The 16822-nt window shown below is 39.5% G+C and overlaps 3 protein-coding genes across 4 annotated transcripts; 1 reads left to right on the top strand and 2 right to left on the bottom strand.

The window, feature by feature from the left end:
- Nucleotides 1–388: 388 nt before the first annotated feature.
- Nucleotides 389–1882, bottom strand: LOC103703534 (21 kDa protein). Its single transcript, XM_008786412.3, has one exon. The coding sequence runs from the start codon at nucleotides 1832–1834 to the stop codon at nucleotides 1232–1234; it is 603 nt and encodes a 200-aa protein (XP_008784634.1). The 5' UTR covers nucleotides 1835–1882; the 3' UTR covers nucleotides 389–1231.
- An 810-nt stretch (nucleotides 1883–2692) lies between these two features.
- Nucleotides 2693–8045, bottom strand: LOC103703536 (protein GRAVITROPIC IN THE LIGHT 1-like). 2 transcript variants are annotated; one of them, XM_017841891.3, is made up of 3 exons: nucleotides 7821–8014; nucleotides 4797–5028; nucleotides 2693–4352 (listed from the first exon to the last, which is right to left on the bottom strand). In XM_017841891.3, the coding sequence occupies exon 3, from the start codon at nucleotides 4311–4313 to the stop codon at nucleotides 3045–3047; it is 1269 nt and encodes a 422-aa protein (XP_017697380.1). In that variant the 5' UTR covers nucleotides 4314–4352; nucleotides 4797–5028; nucleotides 7821–8014; the 3' UTR covers nucleotides 2693–3044. The 2 variants fall into 2 exon arrangements, with proteins under 2 accessions (XP_017697380.1, XP_008784637.1); XM_008786415.4 differs by lacking the exon at nucleotides 4797–5028 and having other exon boundaries at nucleotides 7821–8045.
- A 4131-nt stretch (nucleotides 8046–12176) lies between these two features.
- On the top strand, nucleotides 12177–13825 carry LOC103703535 (probable 2-oxoglutarate-dependent dioxygenase AOP1). The gene is made up of 3 exons (XM_008786413.4): nucleotides 12177–12648; nucleotides 12721–13039; nucleotides 13337–13825. Exons 1-3 carry the CDS (start codon nucleotides 12272–12274, stop codon nucleotides 13583–13585), a joined length of 945 nt encoding a protein of 314 aa, XP_008784635.1. The 5' UTR covers nucleotides 12177–12271; the 3' UTR covers nucleotides 13586–13825.
- Nucleotides 13826–16822: the final 2997 nt, after the last annotated feature.

Genomic DNA, 16822 nt, shown 5'->3' with positions numbered 1-16822 from the left:
ATAATGATAATATCCATTCCGAATCTGATTCAGACATATATCCTTACAAATTATCTTATTAAGAAAAAAATATGATTTGTATAAAAAAAAGCTTTAATTAATATGATTTATCCAATCTATGTCATCTAATTTTATCCATGTGATGGATGGAGATAATAGTTATCCTATTCATATCTGATTTGTTGCCATCCCTATTGTTACTAAAAAGCAAAAAGAGAAGATGAACCAACCAATCAATCAACTGCTTGTGTTAACCGATAATATTAATGATTAAGCATAGCAAATTGTTTGCTCAACAAATTGATTAAGATAACCAGAAAATAAACCACAAAATAAAATTGGTTGTTACCGTCAGGCATTCAGACACATCTGTTGTGCATTGATGGCAACATCCAAATATATGGCATTGATTTCATTCAAAGGGTAACAATATGATGGTACCATCTTCGTTGCATGTAACATACTTTTCATATGAAACAAGCGTCGAGGTAAGGTAGCTAATTAGATCTAACCATTTTCCGTTGAGATAAAATCTAACATGGGGCAAGTCTTTCAGATGGAGTAGATATTAAGTTATTAACTGAGTGAGATATAACTGGGTGCGTTTTCCAGGGACATGAATTGCATTTATCGATCGAGAGGTCCTTGCACATCATGATCATCTTAAATAGTCCTTTAAAGTAGACGGGAAAAGTTCTTGCAATATGCCCATTCCGACCATAATGAGCACACACATTTAGCCTGCTATTGTCCCCCCAATGGCCCCATCCGATGTCAGCATCAACACTAAAGAAACCAATGGTAGGCGTGATCCACCAAACCTCGGACTAAAGAAAACAAATGGTACCCATGATGCACCAAACCTCTCCAAATAGCCTCCTTGTAAAAGGATCTCCGATCCCCTTCGTCCGATCATAAGAAAGATCCAGCTCCATACACAGTACGTAGCCTCAAATTTGGTGCTTCACAGCATGGGCTAGCTCATCATTCAATTACTGTACCAACCATTCACGTAACTCCATCACTCTACCTAACCAAAACTAAGCACACACGTCATCAGATCAAAACTTCAGTTAATAATCTAAAACTGTACAACCTTACATTTCTTTCTCACTCTCGGTTTTCACATCTCACACATCCATAGCTTCACACCCTTCACAAAATTATTCTTGCACATATAGAACTGGAAAGCAACTAGTAGTAGCCAAACCAAGGATGGACCCGAACCGGTTTAGTTCCTCGGGTCGAGCCGGTTCACGAGGGCCAGGGCGTTGCTGGTGAGATGGGAGACCACGACCACCTTCTTCCGGATGGCGGCCCGGAGGCGGCCGCTGGCGTTCTGGGCGAGGCTGTCGAGACAGGTGGACTGGTCCGTGAGAGCCGCGCTGACCCAGGTCTGGACGTTGTCGAGGTGCCACATGAAACGGTCGCTCCCGGCCCGGCCCATGCGGCGCATCTCCCGGACCGACCGGCGGAGCCCGTCCACGCTATCCGACATGGTCTCGAGGCAGTCCTGGACCGCGCCGGCCTCCCTGGACCGGGCCGACTTGGAGCCGGGGGTGAGCCGGGACACGAAGGTGGAGGCGGACTGGGCACGGTCGGCGGTGACGGCGAGGGCGGTCCGGGCGAGCTGGCGGGGGCTCCGGCGGACTACCGAGGCGTAGGATTTGAGGCACTCCACGCAGAGGGCCGGGTACAGGGTGGCGCCGCACGACGCGCGGATGAAGTCGACCGGGGCGGAGGAGTGGGCAGAGGCCAGCGTTTCGGCGGAGAAGCAGAGAACCAGGAGAAATAGAGCAGGGGAGGCGAGAGATCGGCTGGTTATTACCTCCATTGCAACGGCTTCTCTCTCCTCTTTCTGGATAGGAAGTTTGGGAGTTTGTGAGCTTTATATAGGCCAATTGGTGTCGGTATGCATTAACGTCAGGAAATTTTTTTTGGAGTATACTTTGATCTCCATGTCCCCATCGTAGGTGATTTAATTGGTAGTACATCAGATTAGTTACTTTGTTAAATAACGTTAAGAAATGGCTAATTAAATATTTGATGCAATCTGCTAATGTACAACGCTAGGTCTACATAGACATGTGGATTAAACTGATTGCGTTAGCTGGATCACATGATTGGTTGAGGCTGTCTGTCATGTTGTCGAATGGTTTCATTTCCAACAGTTATCCTGGCATTTTGACAATTGAACTTGAATTTGGTGTAATTGGTCGAGGTCACTCGTCAAACACACAGTTTCGTTTTTAACGACTACCTTGACCATTCAATTTAAAGTTAGACAGTCAAATTGATTCTTGAGGAAGTCCATGGTAATCCTGGCATAAGAGATGTTACTTCAGATCATGGCCATAGTTCCTGAAACTAGAACACAAGCTTGTGGTAAATCTTCGTCTAGCGGCTGGTAGTACCAGAACTAGACTTTGTACGTGCAGCCGCTATTATAACTGCATGGTTACGCAGACCAGTTTTTCACCTCTGCATGGTTAAAAGTTTCAGCAGGTGAAACATGGCGAGGACGGGCATCAACAACCACCAACTTATGAAGCCTATTGAATCAGGCACTATGGTACTCACCGATCTGTATAGCATTAAAGGCAAAAAAAAAAAAAAGAATGCTAGCGAACAACCAAAGAGGAAAGGAAACAAATAAGACTACTTAAATGTCCAGGTCTTGCACAACATCAAAGTCTAATAAGGTCTTGTAACCCTCATTCCAGCATTTGGAAAGTGAGTATCGAACAGGTATGTTGATTTAGCATATAATACAAATTCCAATAAACGGTGCTAACTTACATCTGCAATTGCTATCTTGCACAGATTACAACACCAATTGTAACTAGAATACAGTAACAATTCCCTTAATATTTTCAATTTACCATCACAGGCATGCTACAGATCCCACATCTTCTACTTTTCATGACCTTGAAATTTACAGATACAGATGAACAACCCACCAGACCACTAACTTCAGCTACCCAAGCAACAGAGATAAATGGTGCTTCACACTTCAGCAATAACCTTCCGGAATGTACCGATCTTCATTCAGCACACTTCACACCTGAAAGATAAACCTGGGATCGTATAACACTTTCCCCGATCATAAAACCTGGCATCACCATAAGCCCAACTTTAGGTATTTGATCTTCCTCGCCTGAAATAATGTTCTTCACCACACTGTCCATATAGACCTCTGAGAACTTGCTTCCATTTCTCACCTGAAAAACTTTAACTTTCGGATCAAAGGAATATGCCAACCTGTGCAACATCCATATTGACTTTGCTAACTTCAGAAATGCCTGGTAGAATGGTGTCCTAGGATGCCCACCGCTCATTACATAGTTCCTCTGGTCCACATTACCAAAGAAAGATCCCTCCATCTTAGGGTGAACAACCAGTAAGTACTTCATCCTGCAAAACTTTCCAAAAACTGAATCCGGGTTTTGGCTCAATATATCCAATGGATCCATGACTCTTACAGCAAGAAATTGATGGAAGAATCCCTCATTAGATGTAGAAAGACCACCTGCCTCGACAGAGAAACTCTTTTCGTGGAATCCGCTGAACATTCTCTGGCAAATGTGCGACTCAAATGCATACTTTTTGTGTGCCCTCCTTGCATAGACAACCGCTGGTTCAATTGCATTGGCTGCTGCATCAAGGTCCCACCCTGCTGCTTTCATCATGTTAATCAAAGGCTTTGAGAAATCATGGATGGATTTATACAGTGTATCTACAGCAGAAGAGAACAAGTTTGGGGTCAACTCAACAGAGAAGAAGTTATTTTCTTCTTCAGAGTCCTCAGGTTCCTTGGAAAACAAACCCCTCTGCTTGAGCTTCTTCTCGAGTTTCAGCTTTCTCTGAGTTGACTCCTGAATTTGTTGCTGCATCTGAACAATCTCGGAGTCTCTAGTCTGAATCTGGGACTGAAATTTTTTTACCATGACCTCATAAGTTTTTAATAAGCTTTGTTGCTCTTGTATTTCTGCAACTAGACGCAAATCTTGAGGTGTTGCTGATGTGATTTTGGGGTTGTTATCCCTATAGGAATGCTTGAGCTCGGACAGCTTCATGAGCTCCTCTATAACAAGCTTATCAGCAGCCTGAATCTGGTCTGGGTCATAGGGAGTATGAGCTTCCTGGAGTTGAATATATGCTGCTTTGAGAGAGGAAATATTACTAAAAATCTTGGATATGAGAGCCTCCATGGAGTCCTTATTCTGCTTCCCACTCTCATCCATTGGTTGAGGATAAACCTTCTGATTGTTGTTATCATGGCTCTGCATTTCCCTGGGTCCTGTTCGTAGCATAACTTCCTTCCCTGAATGAGCAGCTGTTTCTGGTAAGTTCTGCCAGATGATCACCATATTTATCAGGTATAATTCCTCATAAATAATTTAATAATTTAGAAAAAGGGATCTACAATCACCAATTTTAGCACAATCACATATATAGCATTTATGAATTAACAGCAGAATTAACAAGACACCTATAACAGAAATCAATGCAATCTTATGATCATATCAATTGATCTAGCATGACAAAACTCGAGGACAAGAATCATGTGTCATTACAAATCTTTCCAACACCACATGGCAGTAGAAATAAGTTTATGAAAACTTAATACTGCTTAAATTGTATACCTATGCAAACGCAGGTAATAAAGTAATGGACAGACTACATAAAATTGTGAGTGAAACATAAACCTAATGAATTGTAAAACAGGGAACAGATTAAATAGATATAAAAAACATAAGATGGATAATGTGTCCGAATAAAAATCATGTGCTCACCAAAATTTGTTCGGCTCAAAAGATACAACAGGTTCAAGAAGGCTCTATAAACTTGATTATCCATTCAACATGGCCCAGGGAAAGAGATGCCTACTTCACCAAAATTTGAAGTACAATGTCATAACTGAAGTCTTTTGCGATTAACAGGGCCAGCCATCACAATAGATCAAGATATGACCAATTACAGTGCGTAGAGTGGCATCCCTTGTCACTTGCCCTAAACTTTGAAAAACTTTAAATGAAAAAGGAAAAAGGTCACTTTTGAAATTCAAGATTAGATCCATCTCTAAGGCATGAAGTTTAAACACAAACTAATTGAAATAAAAACCCAAAAACAACATATGCAGATTCCTATGTAAAAATCCACTAACATATGCAGTGGATAACTAATGAGTAGCTAGGTTTTTGAAAAGTGAACACCAAGGGGACATATTGTCTGAGGCAAATTAGCAAATACTGATACATGATGCCGCATCTTTGTCGGAACTATAACAGAAGGGCCTAAATCAGACCTATATCCTACCACATCAACAACTGGAGTAGAAATTTTGGCAAATTACAAGTGTACAGCTGGTGGGAAAAGCAAAATCTGATAAGTCACTGGAAAAGTTCACTTAATTTTCCAACACATATCCTTAACTCCAACACTGTTGATTTCATTTACATCCATAATTAAATTTGCATGTATTCTATAGCAATCTATTTAAGAGTCCATCAAGTTTTTTATAAAACATGATGATTGTACCTAGGTTGATATTATCTTGATCATTAAAGTTTAGCTTGAATGCAGTCCTAACAGTTTTCAAAAGATCAAGGCTTACTCCTTGGATCCTCACATTTATACATTGAATCTCCAAAAGTAAAACTATTCAATTATTTTTTTACCACGTAATTGTTATTTGATTTTACTTATCTTTCGAGTTAATAGTTGTAAAAGAAACAGTATTTGGTTTTACAAGCTGTTTTGTAGCTTTCAATGCACAAAAAACATTAGCACAAATATCCAATCAGTGATAGCTGATGCATGAGTTTCCTTCACTGTTCTCAAACAGCCATATACTTGCGATGTGATGAAATAAAATAATGATACCATTATTGATGATATACATCTATTTCATGTACACAGCATGCTCAAACATATACAGAATACAAGCGTCAACCTTTGAAAGAAATGATAGGAGAAAGATGTTTGCATAAACAGCTCCTCCCCCCAATGATCACCCTGTCATAGAAGAATCACCCTGCCCCCAATCTTAGAAGCTAAAACTGAGGCTCAAATAAATTTGATGGAATGCTATGCTATATATTTGCTTATAGTTCCAATTCACCAAGTAATGGGGAGCAGGGCATCAACAATAAGGAGTTTTGGAACATTGTATGACAATCCCTACCTCTGCGGTCCACAATCTAAATTAGCCTGCAAATTTCGTACAAGAACCCTTTTGTAACTTTCTCCTCTCCAAAACTCAATAAGCACCTCTTCTAGAGCTTACTTTTTATTTTTTTTGCAGCGGCTATTATATAGAAACAGGTGTTGCTGAGATCAGGTGGTGGAAGACAAAGCATGTCGGTGAATTGAATAAAAATCTTTGGAATCTACAACATAAACAAAAAAACATGATGTTTATCATGGCGTCAAAGTTCCATATTTTTTAACCCTTAGGTTCTTCATCCTTGATTTCATTAACTGCTATAGTTTGCCACCATGTTCACCCTTTTCCCTTGTTCCTACCAACTCTCCTAGAGCTCACTCGTCCTCCAATAGCACATGTTAATCCATATCAGACTGGCCTGCCATTTGAACAAGGCTGGGCATAAGTTATGGTCATGGTACCTCTCCCAGTTCACTCATGATGCACCTAGAATAGGACGCTATGATAACAGTCTACACGGATCCTAAGGTTATGTCACTGAGGTTAAGTTTTGTGATGCTATATTGTGGAGACAAAAGAGTGCATGGGAACTACCCTCTCAGATGGTCAACTTCCAAGGCAATTAACAATTATATCACAAAAGCTGTAATTCATTCCAACATTTGGAATTTTTGTAGCATATAGAAGTCACATACTAGTAACGTAAATTTGTCAAAAACTTGTACCTTAACACACACTGATTCGTGGATATTTCAATGATTTTTCAATGATTAGTGGATATTTCAATAATCTCAAGCTAGAATAGGAAGAAGATCAATCATGGCTATAAAATTTCAATGATTTTTCAATAAATTTCGATCTATCAGAAAGTCATCCACATTTTTTGTTCCTGGATATTAACTCAACTTCCCATCTAACTACGCTCAATGGCTTTTCTCTTCCTCACAACATACTTCTTAAACATCACTTTTGAAGTTAAAGGCAAATTATGCCATCTCCTGAAGTTTCTTTGATTTTCCCCTTACATTCAATTGTTTTGCACCAAATACAGGTAGTAGTTATCTATTTACAAGCCATGCTACATGGGTCTGGCTCCAAGTGTCGGGTGCAAATATGTGGAGAAGTTGAACCTATCCATCCCCCAATCTTAGGATATACTGAATCGATCAAAATTGAAAAGTGAGATGATCCACAAACCATTTCACAAAGGATTGACTGATAAAATCGAAAAGAAAAAACAATGATAAGCAGTCAAGGATCTTGCAGATCGAAACCTCCAATATCCCCATAAAATTTGATCCATAAATTCATAATCAATAACTACCATGTCATTATTTTTGATCAGCTAATTATCTATCCTTTCCACCAAGGATCGAGTACACACAGGTACCAAATCTTTGCAAGATCTTCATCACAATACAGTCCAGAAATGAACAGCATCCCTTAGGAATTTGTGAGCCTAACCCATACCAAGCATGATTATCTTTTAACATTTCACAGCATCTACTCAAATCTATGCATAGAAGTACATGATCTGTTAATTATCGAGAGGGATAAAACAAATTCACAACATGATCACGTAAAAATAGGGGGAAACTACCAAACACAAGCCAATAATAATATTCAAGATTCAGGAGACTTGATACAATACCTTTTTTTATAAATTTTTTTTCCTCCTTATTTTCCCACTATTTCACCGGATCCAGCCAGCGTCACCGCGCTTCTGGGAGGGCCGCCATCGATTCCCAAGGGCGAGGGTTAGGGTTCCGATCTCGTCTCCGTCTCCGTCTCCGGACAGAATGTATGACGTGCGACATCCTTGGATTCCCTCCTAAGTGATGCGATGTACGGTGATAAACCCACACCAACCTGACGATGTTTCCACTTGCGGGCAAATACTCGGTCCAGCTGGTTGTTTGGTATGGCCGAAAAAAAGAAAAAGTGTTGCGGCCCAAATTAATGCCTATCTTTACTACGTGGCATACTCCAAGTCAAGATGGGCCCACTTAAGGCCAGTCATAAACTGCCACGTCCGCTGGTGATCTCGAGTTGAGTGGACAGGTGATCCGTAGCACAAATACCAGATTAATCACCACACTGGTTAACTACTCCACAGTGGTGCTGCGTTTACCGAAACAGTGCGGTAATTTGGCTGGGCCGCGCAGGTTGTTTCTCAACTTTCTAGTATGATCAAACTAATCCTGGCCGTTCATCTGTTGAGTGCGGCACATGTAGCGCGGGGCCACTTGCTTGCGTCCCAACCCATGTACTGCCCGACCAGAACGTGGGCTTGATCCAGGTAGGACGTTCTCTCAAAAATCTTATCTTATCACCTCGTGGGAGCCGTCTGATACAGTGCTTGGGTGTACCTTACAGAATATCCGTGGGGGAATTGCGGCACGAACCCAGTCTTAGCTGCCACATTCTAGGGGTGAATGGGCTAGCATCGGTCTGAGTTCAGGTCAAGTAAGGATACTTATACATAAGATTTCACCTGATCCATGCCTATATTTACAGTTTGATTGACCAATTCTATAAACAATTTAAATAATTATTTTTAAGAAAGAGAACAAGCATCTCAAAAAAACTGTTATTCTTGATAGTGACTTAATGCGGGTTAAATTATTTTGATCTAAATAAAATTTTATCCAGATCATTCGAGTTGGTTCGAAGTTTTGACCGACATTAAACTTGTTCAAATTTTCGAGCTAAAAAATCTGGCTCTTACTCGGTTCTTACTATAATAATAAAAATAATAATTATAATTCTTGGCATAAAACCAATCCAACAAGGTAGGTCAAGTCGAGTTTTCTAAGTTGGATCAATTTGTGCAATCCTACCTAGGCATATAACCATATAACAAATTAATCTAGAAAAACCTATTTTAATCTTGAAACAACTTATAACTAGAGTATGGTATCCTTTCTACTGAGAAGAAAAAAAAACTAGGGTATGGCATAGATGTTGTGGGGCTTAGTTTGGCCAACCTTTAAGCTTAATATTTGCACCTTTCAAAAAATAAAATAAAGAAAAGACAAAAATGATCCTCTTAGGATTTCTTTGAATTTTTCTATAGAATTATGCTAAAAAATTTGCAAAATTTATTGATTGAACGAGTACAATCAACAAAATCATAAGCTACATATTGAGCTAAAAATATTAAAATATAATAGCTTTGGAGTGGGCTGTCCAAATTTTATAGAGAGAAGAAAAAAAAATCTGTTATGATTTTTTTTCTATAGAATTCAAGCTGGTTCATTCTAAAAATATTTTTGAATATTTTATAAATATAAACCTAATTTTAAAATTTATTTAGAAAAATAATTTGTCCACCCACAAGCTCATCTACAGCTATGTTCTACTACAAATAAACCCATGATACTAACTATGTATTTGTACCAGATGTCAACACGTATATTGCAGATAATTTTTTAATAAAAATATTTATTATTTTTGTCTCGTCAATGAAATATATTATAATAAATAAAATTAATAATATATTAATGCAGTCATTTATTTTTTTTAAAGTTTATGAGTGATAAATAAAATTAAATAAGATTATAAATAGAATAAAATATTTGGATACAAATCGGATAGTTATCCATTCGTTTCTATTTTTTTTTATAGATATGGATATATATAGATATAAATGTTAATTGGATGATAAAATTTTTATTGAGATAGATTCAGTTAAAAAGATTGATTTGAACAGGTATTGTCTAATTTATTTTTATTTTTTATAATTATATTATTTAACACCAATATTACATGTAGGTTTAACAAATTAACATAAATGAGGTGACAAGGCATCATTTTATCTTTCCACTTCCCTACGACGTCCCTCAATTTATGCGAAATACACAGTGCGATTCCGTCCACCGACGCATAATTCCCAAATGGACAATTATTGCTCGGGGCAAAATTCCCGCTTTGCCCGCGATACAGGGCGGGACTTCAGCGGCACATCATCTCCAAGATGATGCCAGAAAAATTATTAATTATTTGATGGAAAAGAATGTGTGAATATAAAAAATGGATGATCACTAAATGGCAATAAAAAACGAAGCATCATTTCCACGTTATTAATAAAATAATACCAGCTGGTTTCCAGTCCAATCTATTCTGCCATCCCTTGATCCAGCATTTAAAAATTTTATTTTTTATTAGAAAGTTACCGATTTGTAATTTTCATTTAAATCTATTAAATTTATTAGGTGGTGCAATATGGTCCAATAAATTATATTTATTTACATAAGCTTTGGAAATGGGTGGTTCTATATACACCCCCCTATTGCTAAGGACACCCCCCAAAAAAACAAAAAAAAAATACCCAAACTAACCTTTAGTGTAATTACCATATTGCCCTTGAAATTTTCTCATACACCCCCCCTTCCTCCTCCTCCGTTTCGTTTTGAAAAGAAAAAAAAAAACACCCCTCAAACCCCCCTTAAACCCCTCGATCCATTTACATCGTTTAGGCGATCTTTGAAGGAGATTTAAGCCCCATTCGAAGCATGGACAAGCAACTAGTGATTTGGGACGAAGAATCGGCCGCAAAGGTACGTGTTCCACCTTGTTTCGAAATTTTTTTTTTTCACGGTTCGTGCTCCGTTCGGCACTGGATCGCCGAACAAAAGGCTTCTGTTCGGCTGAACAGTGCCGAACAGAAGCCTTCTGTTTGGCAACCCTCAACCGAACAGATCTGTTCGGCTGCACAGTGCCGAACAGAAGGCTTCTGTCCGGCACTGTTCAGCCGAACAGAAGCCTTTTGTTCGGCGATCCAGTGCCGAACGGAGCACGAACCGTGAAAAAAAAAAATTTCGGAAGAAGCCGGCGAGGTGGTCGGAGATCGGGAGAATGCCGGCGACGAGAGGGAGAAGGGGGAACGGGGGGGTTTTGGGCGTTGGCGAGGTGTTTTGGAGGGGAAGAGCGGGGTGGGGGGGGGTTTGGGGGGTGTAGAGAGCAATTTAGGTGAGGGGGTGGGGAGGGTGGGAGGTAATTTAGGAATTTTTAATTTTTTAGGGGTGTCCTTAGCAAATTGGGGGGGGGGGGGGGGGGGTGTAGAGAGTATTTAATTTTTTTTTAATTTTTGGGGGGTGTCCTGAGCAATAGGGGGGGTGTATATAGAACCACCCTTTGGAAATACATTGTGGAATGGTCACCTGATATTTTTCAGACCAAATTGCCCTTTACTGTGATCCCTGACCTTTCCTTCCAACCATTCTCCCCTAATCTTGTCTCGGACGGCGTTGATAGCCGATGATCATTGACTTGATGATAGAAACGACCTTATTCTTGCTCTACTTACTAAAATGCCATAACATTTTGATTTTGATTGAAACAGACATGCTCATGGAAGATGTGATGGAAGCTAAGCCATTCTTATGTAAAGTTCTCATTGCCGTTCTTGGTCGCAATGTTGCAGATGAAGTGTTCAAAACAAATGCTCTCTCACCAACAAAAGAAAAACTTCAAATGGGTGTGATAATAATGAGGCAACAAACTTAGTAGATCATAAGAAGATAGTCGAGCTTGCTCGATCATCATAAAATATTAGCTTAATCTATACAGCATAGCAAGGTCTCGCATACTTTGGCACATGATCAATTGAGAGGCTTTTAGATTATCATAAATTTCTTAATAGGTAAGAGAGCTAGTAGCTCGGTAAAATCCAAAGCATTTGCCAAATACCAGATGATTGCTAGAGAAAAAAAGATGCGAGTAGAGGATCAGAATCGGGGTGGAACAATATCACTTAGGAGAAGCAGTGAAAAGAATTTTGAAGAAGGCTTAAGAAGGGTAAGCATAATTTCGTCCTTTAGGATGGCACATTAACAACATTGGATGGTGAATGGGCTGCAAGATAACATTAGATCAAATGGTAGCTTAAAAGGATCCAATAATAATTGTTTAAGTTGAGAGGGTGGGCGTGCAAATGAGTGAAAGTAGAGAGGGTGCTTCTATAAGTTTTCCTTTATTTGTTTATTTATTTTTTCTAATGGGGCAGCATCTTTATAGGTAGGGGCAGCATCCATATAGATAAGTGTCATGTCCTGAGGAACCTCCAGCCTTACCATCACCACCAGAATCCCACCGCAAACAATGGCTTCCAAGGCCCTTGTGAAGCTCCCCAGATTAGATCTCTCGGATGAGGGCTTGCAGCCGGGATCGGAGAGCTGGGGCCTGGTCCGAGCCCAAGTCCGGCAAGCGCTGGAGACCTTCGGATGCTTTGAGGCGGTCTTCCCCAAAGTCCCAGAAGAGCTCCGGAGGGCCATTTTCCCTGCTTTGGATGAGCTTTTCTCCCTTCCCACCGAGGCCAAGCTTCGAAACATTTCCGACAAGCCGAGTCATGGCTACGTAGGCCAATACCCACACCTACCTCTCTTCGAGAGCATGGGAATCGAGGATGCCGAAATCCCTGAAGAAGCCCAGAAATTCACAGCTCTCATGTGGCCGCCCCATGGCAACCAAAGCTTCAGGTAAAGAAATTTCAGATCACTTTAGATATGGCATGCTTTGATACGTGACAAGTTGTTAATAATTTTGGACAGCGAGACCATATGCTCTTTCTCGAAGCATGTCGGGGAATTGGATCAAATGGTGAGGAGAATGGTTTTGGAAAGCCTGGGAGTGGAAAAATACCTGGATTCCCACATGCAATTGACCCGCTATGTTCTTCGAGTGATGAAGTACAAAGGACCTGACACGGCCGAGGCAACGATGGGCCTCGGCGCTCACAGCGACAGCAACATAGTCACCATTCTGTATCAGAATCAAGACGGGCTCGAGATACAAACCAAGGATGGGCGCTGGATCCCAGTCTCCACCTCGCCGGACTCCTTCGTTGTCATGACTGGAGATTCTTTTACGGTATCAAACTTCGGCCCCATGTAATTATAACATACGATTTAAACACTGACAAATGCGATTTCATCCATCTCTTATTAAGGTGAATTTGGATGTGCTTCTAAAATCATGACATATTGTACGTTTCTGCAAGTTATCATTCATCATCTTGTTGTAACTCTTCATTTTTGGTATCTTTCAAGTCAATAAATAAAGATCTCCTCAGTTGAAAAAGATAAAACACTAAACATTATTTTTTTGAGATCTAGAACCCGATCAATCGCGGTGCTGAGAAATTCTTGTGTCTTTTCTTGTTTTCAGGCATGGAGTAATGGTAGGGTGCACGCCCCAGAACACCGGGTCATGATGACAGGGAGCGAGGTGAGGTATTCTGCAGGCTTGTTTGCGATGCCGAAAGCCGGCCATTTGGTGAGAGCTCCGGACGAGCTGGTAGATGAAGAGCATCCCTTGCTCTACAAGCCCTTTGATCACATGGACTTCCTTCGGTTTCATCGCACCAGGCTGAATCAGACTGTGAAGGCAGCCTTGAATGAGTTCTGTGGTGCATGAGAAATTCTCTCCCAAGCATAAGCATGCACGGTTATCCATGTCTAAGTTGCTTTTTTCTGGGACCATCCATGAACTTAGTTTATGACTTTGAGAGTGGAGCAATAAACGTGTGCTTTGTTGAAGGAATGGAGTACTGAATCATCTCTCTCCGTGTCCTCTCTCGTGATTCTTTCTTGGTTATTCTCTAATGTTCTTCGTCCTTTTTCTGCTGCAAACTAGCTGCGTTATGGTTTCTGTTCATGATATGATGTGTATGCTGATCTTGAATGATATATCAAATATACCTTGTTATGCAAGGGCGATACCAGAATCACTGGCTTTAGATAACAATTCAATTGAAACGATTGGCAAATTACTCGAATTATGGCATGCAAATTAACAAGTGGGTGCCTAAAGTCATTCATAGAGTTGATAACTTTTCATATGGTAACCATGAGATATAAATGTTAATCACTGGAATTTTAGATGACAATTGAGTTAAAACAACATACTAGTCATTAAAATCTAGTGTGAAAACCCTAAAAGAATGCATGCCAAATTGTCAAAATGACAAAGAAACGAATACAAAGGTTGGGGTTCAAATCCATTTTCTGACCTATTTTTCCTTCACTGCAAAAGCGTGCCGCTATTTAGTTTTCAGGTTATTAGCTCATATAAATCCTTTAATGTCCCAACTATCCCTTTTGAAAAATCTTTCCATGGATTTTTTTATAACACCGAAGGCAACCCAGCTGTGTTATATAAGATCTAGCTTTTTTTTCCTTTTTCTTTTTTGTGGTAAATGTGTTAGATATACAACCTCTTTCTCGCAAGGTAATTAAATTGAGTACAAACATTATTTAGTTCATGCAGAGTTCGTGCACATAAGTTTAAAAACTTCTCACCGTCCAAAGTTTTTTTTTTTTTTTAAGAGTGCCGCTGTGTTCCCACATGGGCGTGACTTCTTTGATTTTTCCCTGGCCAAAAGGACTCATCAGAGCATCTTCCCGACTCCCCCGATATATGACAGGTCTGGCGCTCGGTTCAGCAACGAACATGGTCCAATTGCTGTCGGCCAAAATCTTTTGGAAGTTTTATACTAGTAGCACGTGCATTGCTTACCTAATTTTATTTTATTTTTGGTAAAAAATAGGAGGGGAGGGAGAGGGACCAGCCCACCTATGTAGCAGCCCCATTACTGAGCCCCTCTTCCACCAGAAAATATTTGATACAGGTCGCAGGTTTTCACGTGTCTTCTCCGATCCGTGGGCTCACTCCACTGGGCTCACTGCCTTAAGTGTGAATACGTCACCAACGCTACCTCGGTACAGATGGAAGAAAAATATATCCACCAACGAGCCGTTCGAATATGAGGCATGCGGTCTTCAAATTTAATCGACGTCCGCGCGTTTCGAATCTCGACAATTCGAATAAAATTATTGCCTTTTTACCGTCGGGCTACCGTCTTGGTGGCTACCTAATTTTATCAGACGCGTGAGCCATGCCAAGCATGTGAAAAGAGGGGCAAAAAAAAAAAAATTCATGGAGCATGAAAGGAAAGGCATTAATGAAAGGACGGGAGGTGAGTGAAGCTTGTACGTGGCATCATTCCCACGATGCAGTAAGGGCCAGGGTTGCATCTTTCGCAAAGAAAGAAGGTCGTCCACCACACAGCTCTCAAAGCACTCTAACATGTCATTCATCTGCTGCGCAGTTCTCAAAGCAGCCGATAGATGATCCGGCTCCGCACAAAGAAAGATTTTTTTTTTTTTTTCGCGTGAAAGATACAGACTCATATTCTAACATAATAACTATTAATAAGTATCTTGGAAGGATTCAACTGAAAAAAATTATATCATGCTCCGAGTACCTATATATATATATATATGCCATAAATTATTACCGCTCGCTCATTTTGGGGCTTTTTTACACAAGCAAGCAACTGTGACCGGCAGCGCACGGCCATATGGTGTATACCATATAGGATATAATGTTAAAGTACAAAAACTGGTTGGAGATGTCAGTTTCGGAAGGAAACGAAAAATTACTAATGCAAACCAGCCCTTGGTGGGGAATCAGGATCCCTTCACATGGAAATCCATACATGACGTGATTGTAAGATCCTGCATAATATGCAAGATAGCATATGGCAATTAATATATGATAGGGTTCATGCAAGTAGTCCTACTCGTTCACTCCACTACCTGCAACGCTGCTTTAACTATATATTTATATTTTTCGTTCTCCAAAACTCCACAGTCCTCAATAAATTTCCATAAAATTTTGCATTATATTTGGTGTCGTTGGGGCGGTGAGGTAGGTGGCGACATCAAATCCAATGCTGACTTGATTATATATTTTTGTTCTTGTTCTTCCAGATGACTAATAAAATATCCATTAAATTGGGCATTTGCACTTGGTGCCATCCATTGGTTTCCTCTAATCAAAATTTCCTCCTGTATTAGATTAGTTTAAAATTGATCTGCAGTCCTGCCAAGAGCTACATAAACGTGTGTTAGGTCTTGGAAACCCACCAAATCAACCATTACTGGCAGCCTACTGCAACCAATGGATTCTTAAACCCCCTTTAAGCTTCCCAAAATGGATTTCTCAGGGAATACTTGCATCCCATATCTCATAGCTTGGGGCAGCTACAGTTGTTCTGAAGCTATCTGTAATAAAATTCCCCTAGAGCTTAGAAGTGCAATTTTTAGTGAGTTGTTCCCTTTTTCCAACTGAGACCAAATTCTGCAATGCTTGCAATAAGCCATGCTATGGCTGTTTAGGTCCTATTTTAGCATTGTTGTATGTAGAACTTTTATCTATAGAGCTTTGGATGGTAGAGTTTTTGCTAAGTTTTTAATAAAAAGTTATTTAGTGTTTAGTAACTATATTTTCTAAAGTGATGTAAAACTTTAACATTTATTTAGTAACCAAACTACAAAGTGCTTTTAGCATCAAGAACGATAAAAAAAAATTATACAATGCTTTCAATTATCTAACTATTTATGCAATCAAAAATTATCATTATAAATATTATTGATTTTAAAAATATTTATCTAATATTTAATCTAATTAATATAATAAATGATAAATAATTATATTTATATAACAAATATAATAATATTTATAATACTATTATACGATAATCATAATATTATTACAATATATAATGGTATATTACTACAATATAATTTTAAAATATAATATTGATAGTGATATAACGTAAGATAATAATATTACTACATTATATTGTTA

The sequence above is a fragment of the Phoenix dactylifera genome, chromosome 2 (genome assembly GCF_009389715.1).
Source record: "Phoenix dactylifera cultivar Barhee BC4 chromosome 2, palm_55x_up_171113_PBpolish2nd_filt_p, whole genome shotgun sequence".
Lineage (NCBI taxonomy): Eukaryota > Viridiplantae > Streptophyta > Magnoliopsida > Arecales > Arecaceae > Phoenix > Phoenix dactylifera.
This window is presented reverse-complemented; position numbering and strand designations above follow the sequence as displayed.

Coding starts and splice junctions, on each gene's coding strand:
- LOC103703534 (XM_008786412.3), bottom strand. CDS start 1,834: ATGGAGGTAATAACCAGCCGATCTCTCGCCTCCCCTGCTCTATTTCTC.
- LOC103703536 (XM_008786415.4), bottom strand. CDS start 4,313: ATGCTACGAACAGGACCCAGGGAAATGCAGAGCCATGATAACAACAAT.
- LOC103703535 (XM_008786413.4), top strand. CDS start 12,272: ATGGCTTCCAAGGCCCTTGTGAAGCTCCCCAGATTAGATCTCTCGGAT. Junction 12,649..12,720: donor CATGGCAACCAAAGCTTCAG/GTAAAGAAATTT, acceptor AATTTTGGACAG/CGAGACCATATGCTCTTTCT. Junction 13,040..13,336: donor TGACTGGAGATTCTTTTACG/GTATCAAACTTC, acceptor TCTTGTTTTCAG/GCATGGAGTAATGGTAGGGT.